The sequence below is a fragment of the Silurus aristotelis genome, assembly GCF_946808225.1.
Source record: "Silurus aristotelis genome assembly, chromosome: 13".
Taxonomy (NCBI): Eukaryota; Metazoa; Chordata; class Actinopteri; order Siluriformes; family Siluridae; genus Silurus; species Silurus aristotelis.
In genome coordinates this window covers 5749372-5771868 of record NC_139586.1, presented here as the reverse complement: position 1 = coordinate 5771868, position 22497 = coordinate 5749372, and the positions used below count along the sequence as shown (strand labels likewise).

General features: G+C 40.1%; 1 protein-coding gene across 2 annotated transcripts in view; it reads right to left on the bottom strand.

Moving 5' to 3' along the window:
• Window positions 1–22497, bottom strand: part of prmt3 (protein arginine methyltransferase 3) — a 76876-nt gene that overhangs the window by 32526 nt on the left and 21853 nt on the right. For both annotated transcript variants that reach the window (XM_083558182.1, XM_083558183.1), the window contains exon 10: window positions 18790–18889. In XM_083558182.1, coding sequence (XP_083414308.1) covers window positions 18790–18889 — 100 coding nt within the window. The remainder of the gene's footprint in view (window positions 1–18789; window positions 18890–22497) is intronic.

The following is a 22497-nucleotide window of genomic DNA, read 5'->3' as shown; positions in this document are numbered from 1 at the left end:
ATGCTAATCAATGAAATAAAATTTTGCATATGTGTATAATATAAACCAATATCTTCCAACAATCAGATATTATTTGCATCCTTAGCTTGAGTGGTAAACAATTAAGTCAATGAAGAACAATAAAAAAATATATTATTTATTTATATTTTGCCGAGGAAGAGCACCACAGACGCATTAGTTGCTTTGAGAATGTTGATGGAGAAGTATAGAGAAGGTCAGAAGGAGTTCCATTGTGTGTTTGTAGATTTGGAGAAAGCGGACAACAGGGTGCCGAGAGGGGAGTTGTGGCATTGTATGAGGAAGTCAGGGGTGTCAGAAAAGTATGTGAGGGTGGTGCAGGACATGTACGAGGACAGTGGGACAGCAGTGAAGTGTGCAGTAGCAATGACAGGCTGATGAGGCAGGTGAGACTGCATCAAGTTATCCTGTTTGCAGTGGCAATAGACAGGTTGACGGACGAGGTCAGACAGGAGTCTCCATGGACTATGATGTTTGCGGATGATATTGTTATTTGTGGTGAGAGTAGTGAGCAGGTTGAGAAGTGCCTGGAGAAGTGCCTAAATTGTGATAAAAGGGTATCTGCAAGAGTGAAAGGTAAAGTTTATAGGACTGTGGTGAGACCTGCTATGTTGTATGGTTTAGAGACAGTGGCATTGACTAAAAGACAGGAGGTGGAGCTGAAGGTAGCAGAGCTGAAGATGTTGAGAGTTATGAAGACATAAATTATAATATTTAAAAGTTTATTTATTTTAGTAATTCAATACAAAAAATGAAACTTGTATAATATATAGATCCATCACACACAGACTGATATATTTCAAGTGTTTATTTCTTTTAATTTTGATGATTATTGCTTACAGCTAATGAAAACCCAAAATTCAGTAATTTAAATATTGCGAAAAAGTTAAATATTGAAGACTTGTGGTGTCACACTCTAATCAGCTAATTATCACAAAACAGTCCAAGTCCAAGGTCAGCACAGCAGTCTACCAGGAAGTTTTAGAGCACTTCATGCTTCCCTCTGCTGACCAGCTTTATGGAGATGCTGATTTAATTTTCCAGCAGGATTTGGCACCTGCCCACACTGCCAAAAGCACCAAAAGTTGTTTAAATGACCATGGTGTTGGTGTGCTTGACTGGCCAGCAAACTCACCAGACCTGAACCCCATAGAGAATTTATGTGGTATTGTCAAGAAGAAAATGAGAAACAGAAGACCAAAAAATGCAAATGAGCTAAAGGCCACTGTCAAAGAATCGTGGGCTTCCATAATACCTCAGCAGTGCCACAGACTGAGACACACACAAACCCCGCGGCTTAAACAACGAAGCGGCTTATTTATGAATTTTTCCTGGGTATTTCCCGGTTTTACAAACTTCAAAAAAGCCAAAAAACTGAGCGACATAACATTAGACCAATGAAATTTTCGAACAGAAATGAAAAAACGCACCTCACCTGTGTTCTGAGCTGTTCCGTTTTTTTTAAACGCACGACGATGCCAAAAGATAAACTCCAGAGAGAAATAGTTGGGAAAGGAAGGAGGAAGACAGTGAACAATGACTTTCTTGGTAGGCTACTGTTTAGATACAAGCCGTTGTAACGCGTTGAGTCTGGGTGAAGGGAGAGCTTGCTAACTCCAGTTGCAACAAAAAACATATACACAGACAGGTTTCCAAAACTCGTGCTTTTTTATTTTTCTTGGCAACAGCGTTACGTGTTAGTAAAAGAAACTTAGAAATGAGCATCAGAAAATAATAAGGACATATTCCTCGGTCTTGCACATATGCAGTAATAGCGGAAAAATTCGGCGGCAGGCTATTCCAAAAATGGCGCTCTGCTCTTAAAGGAGCCACAACATATTTCACCCATTACACCATGTAGCAGACACTGTCTTTTATTAAAGCCTGTGTAAAGTTCATTAGTTTCAGTGTAGTTCGGCTTATAGACAGGTGGGGCTTATTTATGTTAAAAAAAATAATAATATTGAGAAGTGTAGGAGAGTAGAGGTTAGGGTTGGTACTTTAAATGTTGGTACTATGACGGGTAAAGGGAGAGAGGTAGCTGATATGATGGAGAGGGGAAAGGTAGATATGTTGTGTGTTCAGGAGACCAAGTGGAAAGGGAGTAAGGCCAGCAACATTGGAGGTGGGTTTAAACTGTTTTATCATGGTGTGGATGGAAAGAGAAATGGTGTAGGGGTGATTCTGAAGGAAGAGTACAGTAAGAGTGTAGTGGAGGTGAAGAGGGTTAATGATAGGGTGATGATCGTGAAGGTGGAAGTTGAAGGGATGATGATAAATGTCATCAGTGCCTATGCTCCACAAGTTGGCTGTGAGATGGAGGAGAAGGAAAGATTCTGGAGTGAATTAGATGAAGTGGTAGATGGTGTAGCTAGGAAAGAACGATTGGTGATTGGGGCAGACTTTAATGGACATGTAGGTGAAGGGAACAGAGGTGATGAGGAGGTGATGGGTAGGTATGGTTTTAAGGAGAGGAATGTGGAAGGGCAGATTTTGGTAGATTTTGCTAAAAGGATGGACATGGCAGTGATGAACACGTATTTTAAGAAGAAGGAGTATCATAGGGTGACGTATAAAAGTGGAGGAATGTGCACACAGGTGGACTATGTGCTATGCAGGAGATGCAACCTGAAGGAGATTGGAGACTGTAAGGTGTTGGCAGGGGACAGTGTAGCTAGACAGCATCGGATGGTGGTCTGTAGGATGGTTTTGGAGGTGAAGGAGAAGAGGATGAGAGTGAGGACTGAAAGAAGAATAAGATGGTGGAAACTGAAGGAGGACGAGTGTAGTGTGAGGTTCAGGGAAGAGGTCAGACAGGGGCTCGGTGGTGGTGGTGAAGAGGTGCTGGATGATTGGGCAACTACTGCAGGAGTGATGAGGGAGGCAGCTACAAAAGTACTTGGTGTGACATCTGGAAATAGAAAGCAAGACAAGGAGACATGGTGGTGGAATGAGGAAGTGCAGGAGAGCATAAGGAGAAAGAGGTTGGCAAAACAGAAGTGGGATAGACAGAGTGATGAGAAAAGTGGGCAGGAGTACAAGGAGATACGGCAGCAGGTAAAAAGGGTTGTGGCGAAAGCCAAGGAAAAGGCATATGAGGAGCTGTATGAGAGGTTTGACACTAAGGAAGGAGAAAAGGATTTATACCGATTGGCCAGGCAGAGGGACCGAGCTGGGAAGGATGTACTGCAAGTTAGAGCAATAAAGGATGGAGAGGGAAATGTGTTGACTAGTGAGGAGAGTGTGTTGAGAAGGTGGAGGGAGTATTTTGAGCAGCTGATGAATGAAGAAAATCAGAGAGAGAGAAGGTTGAATGATGTGGAGTTGGTGAAGCAGGATGTAGATAGGATTAGTAAGGTGGAAGTGAGAGCAGCGATTAAGAGGATGAAGAATGGAAAGTCGGTTGGACTAGATGACATACCGGTAGAAGCGTGGAGATGTTTAGGAGAGATGGCAGTGGAGTTTTTAACCAGATTGTTTAACAGGATTTTGGAACGTGAGAAGATGCCTGAGGAATGGAGAAGGAGTGTGCTGGTACCGATCTTTAAGCATAAGGGAGATGTGCAGACCTGCAGTAACTACAGGAGAATTAAGTTGATCAGTCACACCATGAAGTTATGGGAAAGAGTAGTGGAAGCCAGGCTGAGAGAAGAGGTGACCATCTGTGAGCAACAGTATGGTTTCATGCCGAGGAAGAGCACCACAGACGCATTAGTTGCTTTGAGGATGTTGATGGAGAAGTATAGAGAAGGACAGAAGGAATTGCATTGTGTATTTGTAGATTTAGAGAAAGCTTACGACAGAGTGCCAAGAGAGGGGTTGTGGTATTGTATGAGGAAGTCAGGTGTGTCAGAGAAGTATGTGAGGGTGGTGCAGGACATGTATGAGGACAGTGTGATGGCAGTAAAGTGTGCAGTAGTTACAACAGACTGGTTCAGGGTGAAGGTTGGACTGCATCAAGGATCGGCCCGGAGCCCTTTCCTGTTTGCAGTGGTGATGGACAGGTTGACGGACGAGGTCAGACAGGAGTCTCCCTGGACTATGATGTTTACAGATGATATTGTGATTTGTGGTGAGAGTAGGGAGCAGTTTGAAAAGAGCCTGGAGAGGTGGAGATATGCGCTGGAGAGAAGCGGAATGAAAGTCAGTAGGAGTAAGACAGAGTCCATGTGTGTGAATGAGAGGGAGGGCAGTGGAGTGATGCGGTTGCAGGAAAAAGAGGTGGAGAAGGTGGAGGAGTTCAGGTACCTGGGGTCAACAGTGCAAAGTAATGGAGAGTGTGTTAGGGAAGTAAAGAAAAGAGTGCAGGCAGGGTGGAGTGGGTGGAGAAGAGTAACAGGAGTGATTTGTGATAGTAGGGTATCTGCAAGAATGAAAGGGAAAGTTTATAGGACTGTGGTGAGACCTGCGATGTTGTATGGATTAGAGACAGTGGCATTGAGTAAAAGACAGGAGGTGGAGCTGGAGGTAGCAGAGCTGAAGATGTTGAGCTTTTCGTTGGAAGTGACGAGGATGGACAAGATTAGAAATGAGTTTGTTAGAGGGACAGCGCATGTAGGATGTTTTGGTGACAAGGTGAGGGAGGCGAGATTGAGATGGTTTGGACATGTGCAGAGGAGGGACATGAATTATATTGTTTGAAGAATGCTGAGGATGGAGCCACCAGGTAGGAGGAAAAGAGGAAGGCCAAGGAGGAGGTTCATGGATGTGGTGAGGGAAGACATGCAGGAAGTTGGTGTGAAAGAGGCAGATGTAGAGGACAGGGTGGTATGGAGACGGATGATCCGCTGTGGCGACCCCTAATGGGAGCAGCCGAAAGAGGAAGAAGAAGAAGAAGAAGAAGATGATATATATATATATATATATATATATATATATATATATATATATATATATATATATATATATATATATATATATACATATATATATATATATATATTATATATATATACACACAGTGAGGAAAATAAGTATTTGAACACCCTGCTATTTTGCAAGTTCTCCCACTTAGAAATCATGAAGGGGTCTGAAATTGTCATCGTAGGTGCATGTCCACTGTGAGAGACATAATCTAAAAAAATAAATCCAGAAATCACAATATATGATTTTTTAACTATTTATATGTATGATACAGCTGCAAATAAGTATTTGAACACCTGTCTATCAGCTAGAATTCTGACCCTCAAAGACCTGTTAGTCTGCCTTTAAAATGTCCACCGCCACTACATTTATTATCCTAAATTAGATGCACCTGTTTGAGGTCGTTAGCTGCATAAAGACACCTGTCCACCCCATACAATCATAAGAATCCAACTACTAACATGGCCAAGACCAAAGAGCTGTCCAAAGACACTAGAGACAAAATTGTACACCTCCACAAGGCTGGAAAGGGCTATGGGGAAATTGCCAAGCAGCTTGGTGAAAAAAGGTCCACTGTTGGAGCAATCATTAGAAAATGGAAGAAGCTAAACATGACTGTCAATCTCCCTCAGACTGGGGCTCCATGCAAGATCTCACCTCGTGGGGTCTCAATGATCCTAAGGAAGGTGAGAAATCAGCCCAGAACTACACGAGAGGAGCTGGTCAATGACCTGAAAAGAGCTGGGACCACCGTTTCCAAGGTTACTGTTGGTAATACACTAAGACGTCATGGTTTGAAATCATGCATGGCACGGAAGGTTCCCCTGCTTAAACCAGCACATGTCCAGGCACGTCTTATGTTTGCCAATGACCATTTGGATGATCCAGAGGAGTCATGGGAGAAAGTCATGTGGTCAGATGAGACCAAAATAGAACTTTTGGGTCATAATGCCACTAAACGTGTTTGGAGGATGAAGACTGATGAGTACCATCCCAAGAACACCATCCCTACTGTGAAGCATGGGGGTGGTAGCATCATGCTTTGGGGGCGTTTTTCTGCACATGGGACAGGGCGACTGCACTGTATTAAGGAGAGGATGACCGGGGCCATGTATTGCGAGATTTTGGGGAACAACCTCCTTCCCTCAGTTAGAGCATTGAAGATGGGTCGAGGCTGGGTCTTCCAACATGACAATGACCCGAAGCACACAGCCAGGATAACCAAGGAGTGGCTCTGTAAGAAGCATCTCAAGGTTCTGGCATGGCCTAGCCAGTCTCCAGACCTAAACCCAATAGAGAATCTTTGGAGGGAGCTCAAACTCCGTGTTTCTCAGCGACAGGCCAGGAACCTGACTGATCTAGAGAAGATCTGTGTGGAGGAGTGGGCCAAAATCCCCCCTGCAGTGTGTGCAACCTGGTGAAAAACTACAGGAAACGTTTGACCTCTGTAATTGCAAACAAAGGCTACTGTACCAAATATTAACATTGACTTTCTCAGGTGTTCAAATACTTATTTGCAGCTGTATCATACAAATAAATAGTTAAAAAATCATACATTGTGATTTCTGGATTATTTTTCACAGTGGACATGCACCTACGATGAAAATTTCAGACCCCTCCATGATTTCTAAGTGGGAGAACTTGCAAAATATCAGGGTGTAAAAATACTTATTTTCCTCACTGTATATATATATATATATGTATATATGTATATATATATATATATATATATATACGAATATTCGGCCACCGAAAATTTTCGGCCGAAAATGGCCCAAAAGTGCATTTTCGGTTTTCGGCCGAAAGACTTTGATCACCGAAAAAACAGTTTGTTGTGATTACGCAAACAGAAACCGCTGCCTGCACGTGCATGTCTAAAACAACATGTTTTTCTGTCATTATAGGGTGCTATGTGTACATTAATGAGGAAAAGGAATTAACTTAAATGATTTTAGCAAATGGCTGCAATATAACAAAGAGTGAAAATTTAAGGGGGTCTGAATACTTTCCATTTATATATATATATATATATATACAGTGGGTACGGAAAGTATTCAGACCCCCTTACATTTTTCACTCTTTGTTATATTGCAGCCATTTGCTAAAATCATTTAAGTTCATTCTTCTTCCTCATGAATGTACACACAGCTCCCCATATTGACAGAAAAACACAGAATTGTTGACATTGTTGCAGATTTATTAAAAAAGAAAAACTGAAATATCACATGGCCCTAAGTATTCAGACCCTTTGCTGTGACACTCATATATTTAACTCAGGTGCTTTCCATTTCTTCTGATCATCCTTGAGATGGTTCTACACCTTTATTTGAGTCCAGCTGTGTTTGATTATACTGATTGGACTTGATTAGGAAAGCCACACACCTGTCTATATAAGACCTTCCAGATCACAATGCATGTCAGAGCAAATAAGAATCATGAGGTCAAAGGAACTGCCTGAAGAGCTCAGAGACAGAATTGTGGCAAGGCACAGATCTGGCCAAGGTTACAAAAAGATTTCTGCTGCACTTAAGGTTCCTAAGAGCACAGTGGCCTCCATAATTCCTCGAATGGAAGACGTTTGGGACGACCAGAACCCTTCCAAGAGCTGGCCGTCCGGCCAAACTGAGCTATCGGGGGAGAAGAGCCTTGGTGAGAGAGGTAAAAAAGAACCCAAAGATCACTGTGGCTGAGCTCCAGAGATGCAGTCAGGAGATGGGAGAAAGTTGTAGAAAGGCAACCATCACTGCAGCCCTCCACCAGTCGGGGCTTTATGGCAGAGTGGCCCGACGGAAGCCTCTCCTCAGTGTAAGACACATGAAAGCCCGCATGGAGTTTGCTACAAAACACCTGAAGGACTCCAAGATGGTGAGAAATAAGATTCTCTGGTCTGATGAGACCAAAATATAACTTTTTGGCCTTAATTCTAAGCGGTATGTGTGGAGAAAACCAGGCACTGCTCGTCACCTGTCCAATACAGTCCCAACAGTGAAGCATGGTGGTGGCAGCATCATGCTGTGGGGGTGTTTTTCAGCTGCAGGGACAGGACGACTGGTTGCAATCGAGGGAAAGATGAATGCGGCCAAGTACAGGGATATCCTGGACAAAAACCTTCTCCAGAGTGCTCTGGACCTCAGACTGGGCCAAAGGTTTACCTTCCAACAAGACAATGACCCTAAGCACACAGCTAAAATAACGAAGGAGTGGCTTCACAACAACTCCGTGACTGTTCTTGAATGGCCCAGCCAGAGCCCTGACTTAAACCCAATTGAGCATCTCTGGAGAGACCTAAAAATGGCTGTCCACCGAACTTTTACCATCCAACCTGACAGAACTGGAGAGGACCTGCAAGGAGGAATGGCAGAGGATCCCCAAATCCAGGTGTGAAAGACTTGTTGCATCTTTCCCAAAAAGACTCCTGGCTGTATTAGATCAAAAGGGGGCTTCTACTAAATACTGAGCAAAGGGTCTGAATACTTAGGACCATGTGATATTACAGTTTTTCTTTTTTAATAAATCTGCAACAATGTCAACAATTCTGTGTTTTTCTGTCAGTATGGGGTGCTATGTGTACATTCATGAGGAAGAAGAATGAACCTAAATGATTTTAGCAAATGGCTGCAATATAACAAAGAGTGAAAAATTTAAGGGGGTCTGAATACTTTCCGTACCCACTGTATATCTTTATAAAAAGTGTATCTTTAAAACTACATTCCATCAAAAAGTACCAGCAGTGTCAAAATATAATACTGTGATAGAATTCCGTTATACAATTTGTAATCTGGAAGTCAGTAGTAAAGCATAAAACATGCCCTAAAATAGTCATAATAACAGGGCAAATTTATCTAAACCTAAATTCATAGCGTCTCTTCAGATTAAATTTAGGTAAGGAAAAAACAAATTTGCAAAAATGCCACTCAAAGCGTCTTGAGCTTTTAAAACATGCTGATGGATAAAAGTGAAATCAGCAAAATTCCTCCCTGCAATAAAAACGTAATTTTCTTCACAATCATTTCAATTACAGTGTAGTGACATCAGCTGTATCCTCCAGGGTGCGCGCACACACACACGCACACGCACAAAACAATTATAAATGGCCCAATACACATTTCAGCAGGGCTGTGACTGTCATGCATACGTTGTAGACTCGAAAGTATAGCAACTGTCACTCACAGTAATACAGACACACTCACAGCTCTGTGCTTCTCAAGATATGTAACAGACTGAAGCACTTATTTGCTAAAAACAAACAAACAAAAAATAAATAAAATATGCCACTTTTGGGTCATGAATTTTAAAGCCCTGGTGTTAATATACAAGTTTCATTGAAATGAAGCTTGATTTTGGTTTTGATTTTGTCCAGTTCATTTCATACCAACTTACAGGCAGAAACTGAAATCAGCTAAACCTGTACTGAGGACTGTTAAAAGATGTACTAATAAAGCAGAGCAGGATTTACAAGTCTGTTTCGATTGCACTGACTGGAGTGTTTTTGAAGCTGCAGCCCATTGCACAAGCTGTACAAGCTCACGGAGACTGTAACTTCATACATCAGTTTCTGTGAGGATATGTGCATCGCAACCAGGTTATTCTTATCATTCAATAATGATAAATCGTGGTTTACTGTCAAACACAAACAGCTTCGTCATGCCAAAGAGGATGCTTACAGGAGTTTGGATAAAATATTGTATAACCTGGCCAGGAGCAAACTAACCAATGAAATCAGATTGGCTAAAAAAAAAACCTACTCTACTCTGAAAAGCTGGAAAAACAGCTTTCAGCCAACGAGCCAGCATCAGTATGGACTGGTCTGAGGAACATCACCAAGTACAAACACCACCCCCACAGTCTGTGGAGAATCAAGAACTGGCTAAAGATCCGTATGCAAAGATGCTGTTTGTTTTGGACTACAGTTCAGCGTTCAAAACCATAATTCCCTCCACACTCACCTCTAAGTTGGAGGTCTTGCCGCTGTGTCAATGGATCTCCAACTTCCTGACAGACAGACCACAAGCCGTACGGGTGGGCAAACACACCTCATCCACCCTCACCCTCAGCACTGGAGCTCCCCAGGGTTGTGTTCTGAGCCCCCTGCTGTACTCACTGTACACATATGACTGTGTGGCCACTTCCAACTCCACCACCATCATCAAGTTTGCTGATGACACTGTTGTGGTTGGCCTGATCTCCAACAACGAGGAGACAGATTCCGATACCTAGGTGCTACTCAGGACCTGTCTTGGTCCCGTCACATCAACACCAGGCCTGGCAGCGTCTGTACCATCTGGTGCGCTTAATGGACTTTAACCTTCCCTCTCAGGTGCTAAAGATTTTCTACACCATTGAGAGCGTCCTAAACACTTCCTGGTTCAGGAACAGCACCATGCAGAACAGGCGAGCCCTCCAGAGGGTGGTGCGGTCAGCTGAACGTACCACCCTCTGGAGGGTGGTACGTTCAGCTGACCGCACCACCCTCTGGAGGGTGGTGCGGTCAGCTGAACGTACCATCCACACTGAGCTCCCTAACCTGCAAGGACATCTACAGCACACTGTGCCGGAACAGGGGCAGGAAGATTGTTCAGAACCTCAGCCATCCAAACAATAGATTTTTTTCTTTGTTGCATTCAGGGAAGCGCTTCCGCTCCTTGAAAGCAAACACAGAGAGAATAAGGAGCAGATTTTTCCCACAGGCCATTCAGAGTTTAAACCATTTGTACTTTTATAAACTGACCACTTGTAAATAACGTGTACATTTATTTAACAACTTTTTTACTCTGTATATATTGCATTATTTAACTGTCTGGTTTACTATTCTGTTTCACTATGTCTGTACTTCTCCTGCACTGGTAGCTCCTGGCGCCAAGTCAAATTCCTTGTGTGTGTGTAAGCATACTTGTTAATAAAGCTATTTCTGATTCTGATTCTGATCTTATTAAATCTGTATTAAACATCCAAGCAGCAATAGTGGGACAATGTCATTACACATGCAGTTATACAGATTTCACTTCATACAATTTTTATTTTTATTTTGAGTCTATAGAAAAAACAGTCTACTTTAAAACATGATTAAACTTCAAAAAAACTTTAAAAGCATACACAAATCAGTCATAAGATTAAAAGTGCTGATTATCATTGATTATTTGGTTATGCTGGCACCTGACAAGAAGTAGGAAATATGTTTCAGCATGTGAACAGTCAGTTCTGGATTTTGATGAATGCAAGCAGAAAAATGAGCATACAAAAATAAAGATATGAGGAACTTTGCTAAGGGACAAACTGTAAAGGCTAGACAACTAGGTCAGACCATTTACAAAACAGCAGGTTTTATGGGGTGTTTCTGGTATGCAGTGAACTATGGGAAGAAGGTAAGCTAGTGGAGGCAGTGTGATGCGCTGAACAGTGGTCTTCTGGGAGGCATGGCAGTCATGTGGATGTTATTTCAACACATTTCAGTGACCTACACATTGTTTCAAACCCAGAACACCACTTCATGGCACTTCATTCCCTAATGGCAGTGGCCTATTTCAGCAAGGTCTTTCTCCCTGCCACACTGCAAAAATGTTCAGGAATTGAGAAACATGACAGAGTTCAAGGTGCTCACTTGGCCTACAAATTCCCCAGATCTCAATCTGTTCGAGAGAATTTGGGAAGGGGAGGAGTCCCACCTTACAACTTACAGGACTTCGAGGATCTGCTGGTAATGTCTTTGTGCCAAATAGGGTTGTTGAGTCCATGCTTCAATGGGTTAGAGCTGTTTTGGCATCACAAGGGGAATTACTCAATATTAGCAGGTGACATTAAAGCAAATCTGTGTATGTACCTTAAATAAACATAAATCTTTTTATATATTACACTTTTTCAAAGGTAATTAATACTATATGTTGCTAACTGAATTTATATGAAGGTGCATTTGCTCTGCAATAGACCAGTGTATGCCTACAATACATCAGAGCCATCAGTGTCAGAAAATTAAATATTATTTTATACAATACATCAAAATACCGTATAGACAGCTACTGCATGTTTTACCCCAGAAACCAGGTCTAGATGTTTAGAACAAGGCAAATAAATGTGTGAGAATCTAAGTGACACACAGTGTGTGTATTTTTGTGTATGATCAGGGGACTGAATGAGTAATGACTGCTGTCTTCACCTAAAGGCAGTGAGACCACAATCAGTAGTAACACAATTAATTCAGCCACACACACACACACACACACACCTCCCAGCAAACTGCACATGCACACACTTGCAGATATACAGCACAATAAAGGACCAGGATGTGTTCCCTCTGCTGAAACAGAGCTGTACTGTTGTGCTCTATTTTGGTCCCTTAATTTGCAGTGTCCTGGTGACTCCCTCCCTGCGCGCACAGTCAGGTCGGCTCTGTCTCGATCTGTTGTGTTAGCGATAGAGTTCTGTATAGTGCCATGGGCATTCTGTAGCTCACATTGAGCGATATGCTACTAGTCAGATTTAAACCAATAAAACAACAACAACGACACTTTAATGGTGCAAAATCAGTTTGTTTCGAAAATAGCAGGATATCAGGAAAAGAAATTAAGCATGCATTATACCAGTTTTTTTCTATATATTGGTGGCCTATTAAGTGCTAAAATGGTTTAGCTCTGGCTTATCTTTCTAATCTCCCAAAGAGGTAAAGACTATAAATATTTCACTAAGCAAAGGCTCATGAACAGTTCAGTCAGTAAAAAGTAAATTTGTTTTATTTCATGTAATATCTTCTATCTAGCAATCCTCATGACCCCAATGCCTGGATTAAAGTTAGCAGGACACACCCCTGGACGCAGGCCAAGGCGGGGTGTCAGCCGGGAAGAATCTGGTGACTGGGTACCCCACATAACCCAGTCGGTCACAGCCGGCAAGGCAACATGGAACCACCTTGTTGTCTTGCCATCTGCCAGAGCAAAACAAGGGGCAAGGGGGCAGACTAGATGTGATGTGAATAGAACTTTGGAAGCGAAATCTTTTTGGGAATGTGGAATTTTGCATTAGAGCAAAGTGCCAGAGTTGGTATGGTAGGACAGAGAAATTGAGTTTTAATTGGGTGTAGTTTCTCTCCTCCTCAACACAACTCACATGAGAAAAGCATTCTGGAGAAAGTTGAAGATTAGAAAAAATATAATACATATACACTGAACCTGCTATCCTAAAAAAATGCTCTTTTATTCTAAGTGAGGTCAGGAACCTACATCAGTCTGAATTTACATCAAGTCCCAATTGTAGCGGCAATTGTAAGAAACAGTGGGCAAAAGCCATTGACACTTTCATGGTGCTAATTGTAGATCAAGCTGGTGGACACAAGTGATGAATGAACCAATCAAGTTGAAAAAAGAACAAGGCCATAAGCAAGCTTTGCTAAGCAAGTGTGGGAGAGTGTTGACCTCTACTAAGAAAAATTGTTGAGCAATCGAATGAGGCCTTTAAGATACTAACAGACATGCCCTCCCATTAGGAGGCCAGTGCCAGAAAGCCTTGAAACCTTCATACTGTGAAAATGGTGGGTGACATTAAGCCTGGACGAATTTGAGGGTTAATATGCTTCATTACTGATACAGTACATTTAGAACTGTGTTTCCTTTTTCAGCTTTTCAGGAGAAATGCATGCCTGGGTTTAGCTACTACATGCAATTTATTATGGAAAAGAACAGTGACTGCTATGCTCACATTCTTTCCATGGTTTCTCCTGAAAAATGCTTTTAGGCGTCAAGGAGAGAAACTAAACACGGGCAGAAGTGTTAAAGTACCATAAAGTGTTATTTATCACAGGTGAAAGCGGTGAAACCGCTCTGGTGAGGAGGCAGGAGCACATTTTGCAGACAAAGCCCTTTGTTTACCAGTCAGTCTATGGATATATCCTTTCCTATGATCATAAAATGTAGGAATGTAGGACCACTGCAACACATGTTTCAGACAAATTGAAATTAATTTATTGCATTCAAGTAAAATGTTGATGCTAAATACTTACAGGTAAACATACAAGGAATCTCAGTCGCTCAGTTGGCTTGCTCATCAGGGACAAACATCTTATTCATTTTTTTTCGAAACAACATCTGAGCTGCTTTGAGACAATGTTTATTGTTAAAAGTACTGTACAAATAAAAATTAATTGAATTAAGTCTGCTGTACAGAAATAGTTAGTCTCTGATGTGGATGTTGTTCTTAAATCCAGAAGTGTATACAAGATACATAAATGTATGTGATTATGTGTAAAGTGCCTCTTGCTGCTGCTTGTGTGCACATAGTCAATATAGCTGTAAACAACCTTGTACTCTGACAGAACAATAGTTCAGGAAAAATTCTGAACCGCGTGCCACAGTCATTGTCTCATTTTTATTTAAACAGCGATTATACATGAAGGTAATGCCACAATCCAGACAAGCACCAGGATGATGGATCACATCACTCTGGTTCCTAAAGCTATCATGGGCTAACTTGGCTTTTACAAACCTGATTCCAAAAAAGTTGTGACACTCTACAAATTGTGAATAAAAAAGGAATGCAATCATTTACAAATCTTTTAAACTTATATATTTTATTCACAATAGAATATAGATAACATATCAAATTTTGAAAGTGAAACATTTTAAAATGTCATGCCAAATATTGTCTTATTTTGGATTTCATGAGAGCTACACATTCCAAAAAAGTTGGGACAGGTAGCAATAAGAGGCCGGAAAAGCTAAATTTACATATAAGGAACAGCTGGAGGACCAATTTGCAACATGATTGGGTATAAAAAGAGCCTCTCAGAGTGGCAGTGTCTCTCATGGGCAGAGGATCACCAATTCCCCCAATGCTGCGGTGAAAAATAGTGGAGCAATATCAGAAAGGAGTTTCTCAGAGAAAAATTGCAAAGAGTTTGAAGTTATCATCATCATCTACAGGGGATAATATCATCCAAAGATTCAGAGAATCTGGAACAATCTCTGTGCGTAAGGGTCAAGGCCTTGCCTTGTGCATCACATACAGGAATGCTATTGTAATGGTAATCACAACATGGGCTCAGGAATACTTCCAGAAAACATTGTCGGTGAACACAATCCACCGTGCCATTTGCCGTTGCTGGTTAAAACTCTTTAGGTCAAAAAAGAAGCCATATCTGAACATGATCCAGAAGCGCAGGCGTTTTCTCTGGGCTAAGGCTCATTTAAAATGGACCGTGGCAAAGTGGAAAACTGTTCTGTGGTCAGACGAATCAAAATTTGAAGTTCTTTTTGGAAAACTGGGACGCCAGTTAGATATAAGTTATCCACTTATACAGTAGCTGAGAGCAGCCAAATGGCTTCTGTGGCTTTGTGCAGAGAGTGCGGAGAGTATTTAAAGGAATATTTAAACCTATCTAGCTTTAACGCTTTAAACTTAGGACCAGGTTGTAGCCTTAATACTATTATGTACGACTTAGTTAATATTCAATGGCAATATTATCTGTAGTGTTGTTCTTTAACAAGGCCTAATAGCTGTAGCTAAGTTAGCTACATACACTAGATAATGAAAAAAAAAAAGTCAGAATTTTGCATTGAATATAACAGTATATGTGCAATAAAGATATGCCATAGGTCGAACATGTAATACTGAGACATGATTAGGGAAAACATTGCTTGTCTACATAAAGCCCACTGTCCTGCCTACCTGGGTATAAACTACACTTTGAAGTTCACTTGAGGTTATCTACAAGATATCCAATAACCAGGATGATCAAAATGGAAAAAAAAAAAACTCCTGTCCACCCTGATCTAAAGGTGGGGCAGGAGTGGGAAAGATAAAACTAAATAAAAACAAAAAAAGAGAAGGTCTTTTACGTTTGACCTATTTATGTATTTTCATGTGACCTTGGTGTAATAATTGCATGATGAATGAATGCCTAATCGATCTATTTCAATAGGGAAGTCAACACTTTGGTATGAAATGCTTTGGGAATTTAAAATATTCAATTATTAAGATACAAACACTTTTGTCTCAAGATATTGTAATTTCCAGAAGTTTCAAATGTTTGTATAACCTTATTTAATATCCTAAATTCTCCTTAAACACAGGCCCCATGAACTCTCACTATGTGGTCCACAGTAGGGGAGTCCTGTGTATTTGTAAAATATGGAGGCAGTATTATGGCATGGGCATTACCTTATGTGATTATCTCAGGTTTTGTCAGGGATAATGACCTGTGTACTGGGCAATCCAAGGGCTTCTTTTGGCAAAAAAAGATATCAAGCAATTAAAAGTGGCTGCAGTAAAGGCCTGGGAAAGCATCTCAAAGAAGAAAAGTCAGCATTGTTTTGTATAGCGTATGGGTTCCGGACTTTAGGTTCTCTTAAACTATTGAAATAATTATGTTTAAGCAATTAAATTTTAGCCTATAACAAAAAACATGGCTGTAATTCCTAAACCGTTGCACTTTAAAAAAAAAAGTTTAAATGAAAGCTAATAAAAATCAACACTTCAAGACCATTTTAAATGCATTACACAACAACTGCATGCAAACACCAAGCAACATGATGTATGACAACTAATCCAGTTAAGTCCCTGTTTCAGAATGGGTCCAGTGTGAAGAATTAACCCTTTAAGCCACAAACAAATTAACTATATAAAAGCCAAATTAGCAATTATAGGGTGTAAATGTAGGTTGAAACAATTTGCTGATGTTTCTAAATTTATGAATGCTCCTCTAGAACGCTGTCAGAGCCTCAGGCAACTCAGGTGTGCTGACCTCATTTCCTCTCTAAAAGGACATTCTCAGGTACAAGCACCAGTCAAACCCAGGATATATGTGCTTAATATAGCATTGGTAAGGTTAAGGAACACAAAATGCACAATAATTAAAAGTGGGCTAATATTTGATGTTCATATTGATGTATATACTGTTTACACACTCACCTCAGTGACATGGCTAAGATGGACACCGAGTACATTTCCCTTTTAATTTTTGAAAATGTGTTTCTTTAAACATACAGTTGAGAAGGATGGTTGTAACAACAAAAGGACGGTTGCCATTTGTCTGTTAGAAGACAAAGAAGAAAAGATGGACAAAAGAAAAAAGAAAAGGGAGGACACACTGGCTCCATCACTCAAGTTAAATACATCAAAAGACATTTCAAGCTTTTCCAGCTTTAATATGAAAAACTCAACGAATGCATTAATCATAAAATCCATGTTTAAAGAGAGAGTAGTGAGGAAAGTCAACTGACCATCATCTATTCATTATTCTAACCACCCATCCATTCATTCATACAGCAGCTGTTTCTACTTTTTTAATAAAAATCTTCTTAATAGGCTGATAGTAAGTAATTTGACAAAAAAAAAAAAAATACAGTGCCTGTGAAAAGTTTGGAAACATCTAATCTTTTACAGTTTTTAAGACATGCATGTTCCGATTGTTTATTTGCAACAAACTTAATAAAAGGAAAAAACACAGAATAACTTCACAAGGTCCTGTGGACAAATTAGTCCAAATTTGACATTTTTGTCTCTAACAGGAGCATGTATGTAAGAACTGAAAAGATGTTAGCAAACTGTCTCACACCCACAGTCAAACATGGAAATAGAAGCGTAATGGTTTAGGGTTGTTTTTGAGCAGGGATTTATTCCAGGTGAATGGTATACTGAACTAACATGGATACTATACCATACATGGCTAACTAAAACCAACTTCACCACACAAGAAGACAATGACCCAAAGCATACGTCCAAGCTCTGTAGGCATTATTTAGAGTGCAAACTGTCGACTGGAGTGTTTCTATCTTGGAATGACCTGCCTAGTCACTGCACCTAAATCCTATTGAACTGCTCTGGGGTGAACTGAATCTCAAAGACAGAAAGAAATATCCATCTAGCATAGAACACCTTTGCCAAGTTTTCCAAGAGGCATGGCAAAGTATTTCAGCTGAATGTTTGGAGAAATTTACTGAAGTGAAATCCAAGAGTGTGTAATGCTGTTATTTATGCTAACAGAGAATTGTTTTAATGAAAATAGTTTAACATTTGTAAATGTATATATTTGCTCAAATTAATTTTCATTATGTTAAATTACCTAGTTTCATGCAAATAAACAAGAGGAAAATGCATGTGTCGCTCAAAAATGATGTTTTGAGAGACAATGCCTGTCTGAACGTTCGACAGGCACTGTACACTTTTTTATATGTACAAAACAGACCAAACAATATGGAATGCAACACAATGGTATAATAAACCAGCCTCAACATAGTTTGCTAGTGGCTTCAAAGTCAAACCTTACTAACAAAGCCAACAAATTCATGTCTTTACCCCCCCCCCCCCCCCATCTAAAAAAATTTGTGCACTGCTAGGTTCATGTACCTTAATGTTCATACTATTATGTTGGTAATCAAAATCAATATTTAAATCATAACATTGGAACCATTATTTGTGCCAAATGTACACACGAGTGTAAGAAAATGCGAATTGAAAGAAATTAATATCAGCATTAATCTCCAAACATACTATATGGTGCTTCTCACACTGATCAATGCTATCATTACAAAAATAAGAAGTGACAGGACATTTATTAAATATTATTAATGATCACAGAGTTTTGTGCCATTCTGCATTATGCATGCCATCCTTCATCGCTTTGTGACAGGCCACAACACAATTTTCAATTTTCTTCATGATTGAGACAGAGAGAGACACAATGAGGGTCAAAACCCCTCACTAAACTAAAGTAGGTTTAACGAACACCTGATATTTACTTCGCATTTACCCTCCTCTGCTTTTTGCCTGATAGCAGAAAGGATAAGAAATGTAGACAATATTCTAAAGTGTTTGATAGAAGACATATTTTAGTGTTGTTGTCTGATAACGGATGAAATAAAAACAGCTATTGTTTATGCATTTAACACAGCAGAGTGAAATGTGTGCTTACAGTTTGCCACTCACCATCCACTCTGAAATAATGACGTCCACTTTCTCTACAGGAAGCTCCACTTCCTCTATCCGGCCTTTAATAAGCGTGATTGTGTCCTCCAGGTGATTAGCTCTAGCAATAAATAAAAAAACACACAATCTCATAGATCAATATATGCATGAATGATAAAAATATTTTATGTGGTAAGGATATTTTGCTGAAATAACCACATAGATTTCAAAAACATTGCCTACAGTATGTTGATCAGACTTAACTCATCCACTCTTTACCTTAAAGGAAGGATAAACCTAAAATTATAAGGAACAAACTTATAGGCAAGAAAATTCTACATTATTTTATTCAACCTTATAACCTCTATCTCTGTAAAGCTGCTTGGAGACAATGTTCATGCCCCAAACAAATACAAATGAATTTGATTGAATTTTCTCCCCCAGACTGATTTTCCTGTATTGATCTCAGCATGTCTGACAGACCTCATGAAAGTATACCCATCTGCAAACTCCTCTCAAGTCCTCTCACACTCCCTTTCACTGATATCCTGTAACTGTGCACATCAGGTTTCAAACACATGGCTCGACTAGACCAGGTGTCAAAACACAAGACTCATTGCTGGTGAAATTAAACCTCCCAATGGCTATGTAAACAGCTGTGTATTTCCAGGGGTGGACGAAGTACACAAAAAGATACAGTAGTTAAAATATTACTCCAGTAAAAAGAAACTTTCTCTTGAATAAAAGTACAAAGTATTTGCCTTCAAATGTACTTAAGTTTCCAAGTACTATTATTTATTATGGCGATAATGCCTTATTTAAATGTTTTTAGCACAAGACTTTTGCTTAATCAACTCAGTTTATGTAAAAGGACTATCTAACAATATATTAATACAATGATATGAGTTAAACACTGATTGATTTCTAATAAATTATCATGAGCCCAAACCCTCTTTTTCAACGACGCAAAAAAGGCCATGTGTGTTGTGGCAAGTTAGAGTTAAGAGTTTCTTTATCATTTATTCCTCTCAAAATGTTCTGCTTGCTGTTGAACTGATGCTAAACTGTATGTTCGTGCTAAGTAGGTACCAGCAAGCGGCAATGGCGGTTCTATTTTGAATGAACCACGCCATAACCCAACGTCACCTCCGTTGATTAGTTTCAGCTTTGAAAAGCTCCTCTCTGCTTCAGCTACCGTCACTGGGTGAGTTAAACATATTCTTAAAGCAGTTCACAAATTTGGATACATTTCTGATCTCCCTTTCATATATAAATATCACCCTAAATAATTTATTGCACAAATAAATACACATCATTGTGCACAATTAATCTAACTCTTAGAACCAAGAACCAAACATCTCCTTGGCTAATTGTAGTCGTAATATATTGTGACAGAGTAAACTGTCCCTACTGTCAGCATGACGCTACACACACACACACACTACACTTTTACTTCTTCTCCGTTTCTCGCTACAGCGCTGTGGGTGCACACATGCCAAGTAGCACGCCGCTCTTACTTCTTTACTTTCCTCAAAATTGTCTTTGTTTTGTTATTTTGCCACTTTTTCATTTCTGTGGAGTTGTATATATTTTGGGCTTTGCACTTGAGCACGCTGTAAATAAACACCACTTTACACGGAACATCACAGCGAGTATTGCCATCATTTGGGTAGAAGGCGAACCCGTAAGGCCGCTCTACCACATATATGGACAACATCTATATTCTTATAATATGTATTTTAAATGAGTCTTTTAAGCTGCACTGGAGATTCTCCTTACAGGACTCAGTTCAGGACTTATTCAGTGCAATCACAGGAAACCTTTATGACATCACCTCAATTAAAGGAAACACAAATCAATAAGTGCTACTAGTTTAACTACAATCCAACTAGACTAGTTAGGTGGTAATTGCTTTGTTGCTACACACATTATTATAAACTGCATACTATAAATTATAATGTCATGCAGCTAAAATAAATATTGTTGCTCTATGCATAAAAGCATAGCAGGCAACACTGATATACAGTTATTAACCTTCATTTCATTCCATCTTCTCCCGCTTATCCGTAATTCGGGTCGCGGGGGCAGCAGTCTAAGCAGATTCCCCAGACACTCCTCCGTGTCCAGGGATCGAACTGTCAAGGCCCCTGCCTTCGACTGCTGCCCAATCCTCTCAGCAGCGGTCCCTTACGGTCCCTCCTGCAGGTGGTGAGCCCACGGGAAGCAGTTATTAACCTATTTCATTAAAAGCATTAGCCTTCACTATCCTTATAACGAGATGTGTGATAGAGCTGCATACACACCTTTAACTTTTGCACGTTTCCCCCCTGCTTCTTTGCTCTTCTGTGGGTTTAAACCTTTTTTTTGTCATCTATAATTTTTGGATTCAGCTCTCCTTACTGACTTGACATCACCCAACCCCCACCTCTCCTTTCTGAGTGTATGAGTAAAGGGGTGGTGTGTGCCCACTCCGAGTCACAACCAGGTTCATTCACCGTGATATATAATAAGATAATTGTACATATACGCGAAAAAACTACCCAAATACAGTAACAAATCACATTTACTTTTTTAATTATAAATTACATTTACTGTCCAACACTGGTCATTTCATAAAGTTCTCATCCAGGCAGAGAACATTGTCTTTATATGAGTCTTGAGTGTCAATGCTTGTCAATAATTTTCCCTGACTGGTACAATTAAGTTAGTGGTAATTTGGCCGTGACTGTGAAAGTCTCTTTACTACGACAAGGTCTGAATTCTGTCAGAATATTAGGTTTTAGTATTATGTAAGACTTGATTTCCATAGCTTACAACATCTAAAGACAAAAATATTATATTAACATTATAACTTAGGACTTACTCAGAAGCATATAATTAGCTTTACGTCTTTACGTTTATTAACTTTAAGTTTTTTTTTTTTTTTATTAGTTTGCATTCCCAAAACCAAATAATTTACCTGTAAACCAGACATTTTGGACAAATCAAAACACTGAAAGAGAAATACACATCTCCCAGTATCTTACAAATGAACAAAAAAGGGACCAAATGCAGAAATAAGCTGAAAAATATTTAAATGATCCCTTGAATAAATCAGTTGCAAAAAATGTTTGTTAATTACAGCCAATTCAGTCCAACCTGGGTGCAAATTTATTCCAATTACACACTCTACGTAATACAATAAAGACTCCTTCTGTGACCTTTGTAAGCCCTGCACCTATGTGTGTTAAGCTGTAACGATGATCCTTTAAGCATGTGTATCAATCTCCCTACATACTCCATTATAATGACAGCTAATGTTACCAAGGACAGGGGCATTATTAAAGGCTGCTGTGTGTGTCTGTGTGTGAGCCTGTGTACGAGAGAAAGAGAGAGAGAGAGAGAGAGAGACAGACGAAGGGAGGGGGGGGGGAGGTAGAGAGAGACGGACGGAGGGAGGGGGGGGGGGGTGGAGAGAGAGAGAGAGAGAGAGAGAGAGAGAGAGAGAGAGAGAGAGAGAGAGAGAGAATTTCTGTCCCAGCTGATCTTTATCCTTTTACTATCACACACTCCAGAAATCTGCACTCCCCACAGTGAGATGGAGGGGGAAAACACTGTAATCTCATTACTACAGGACAATGGCAGCTACAGGATGAAGAGGGAGGAGAGATAGTGAGTGGGAGGGAAAGAGGGAGGGAAATGGGGAGGGAGAGAGAGACAGATAAAAAAAGGTGCTCTTTACACCTTGCT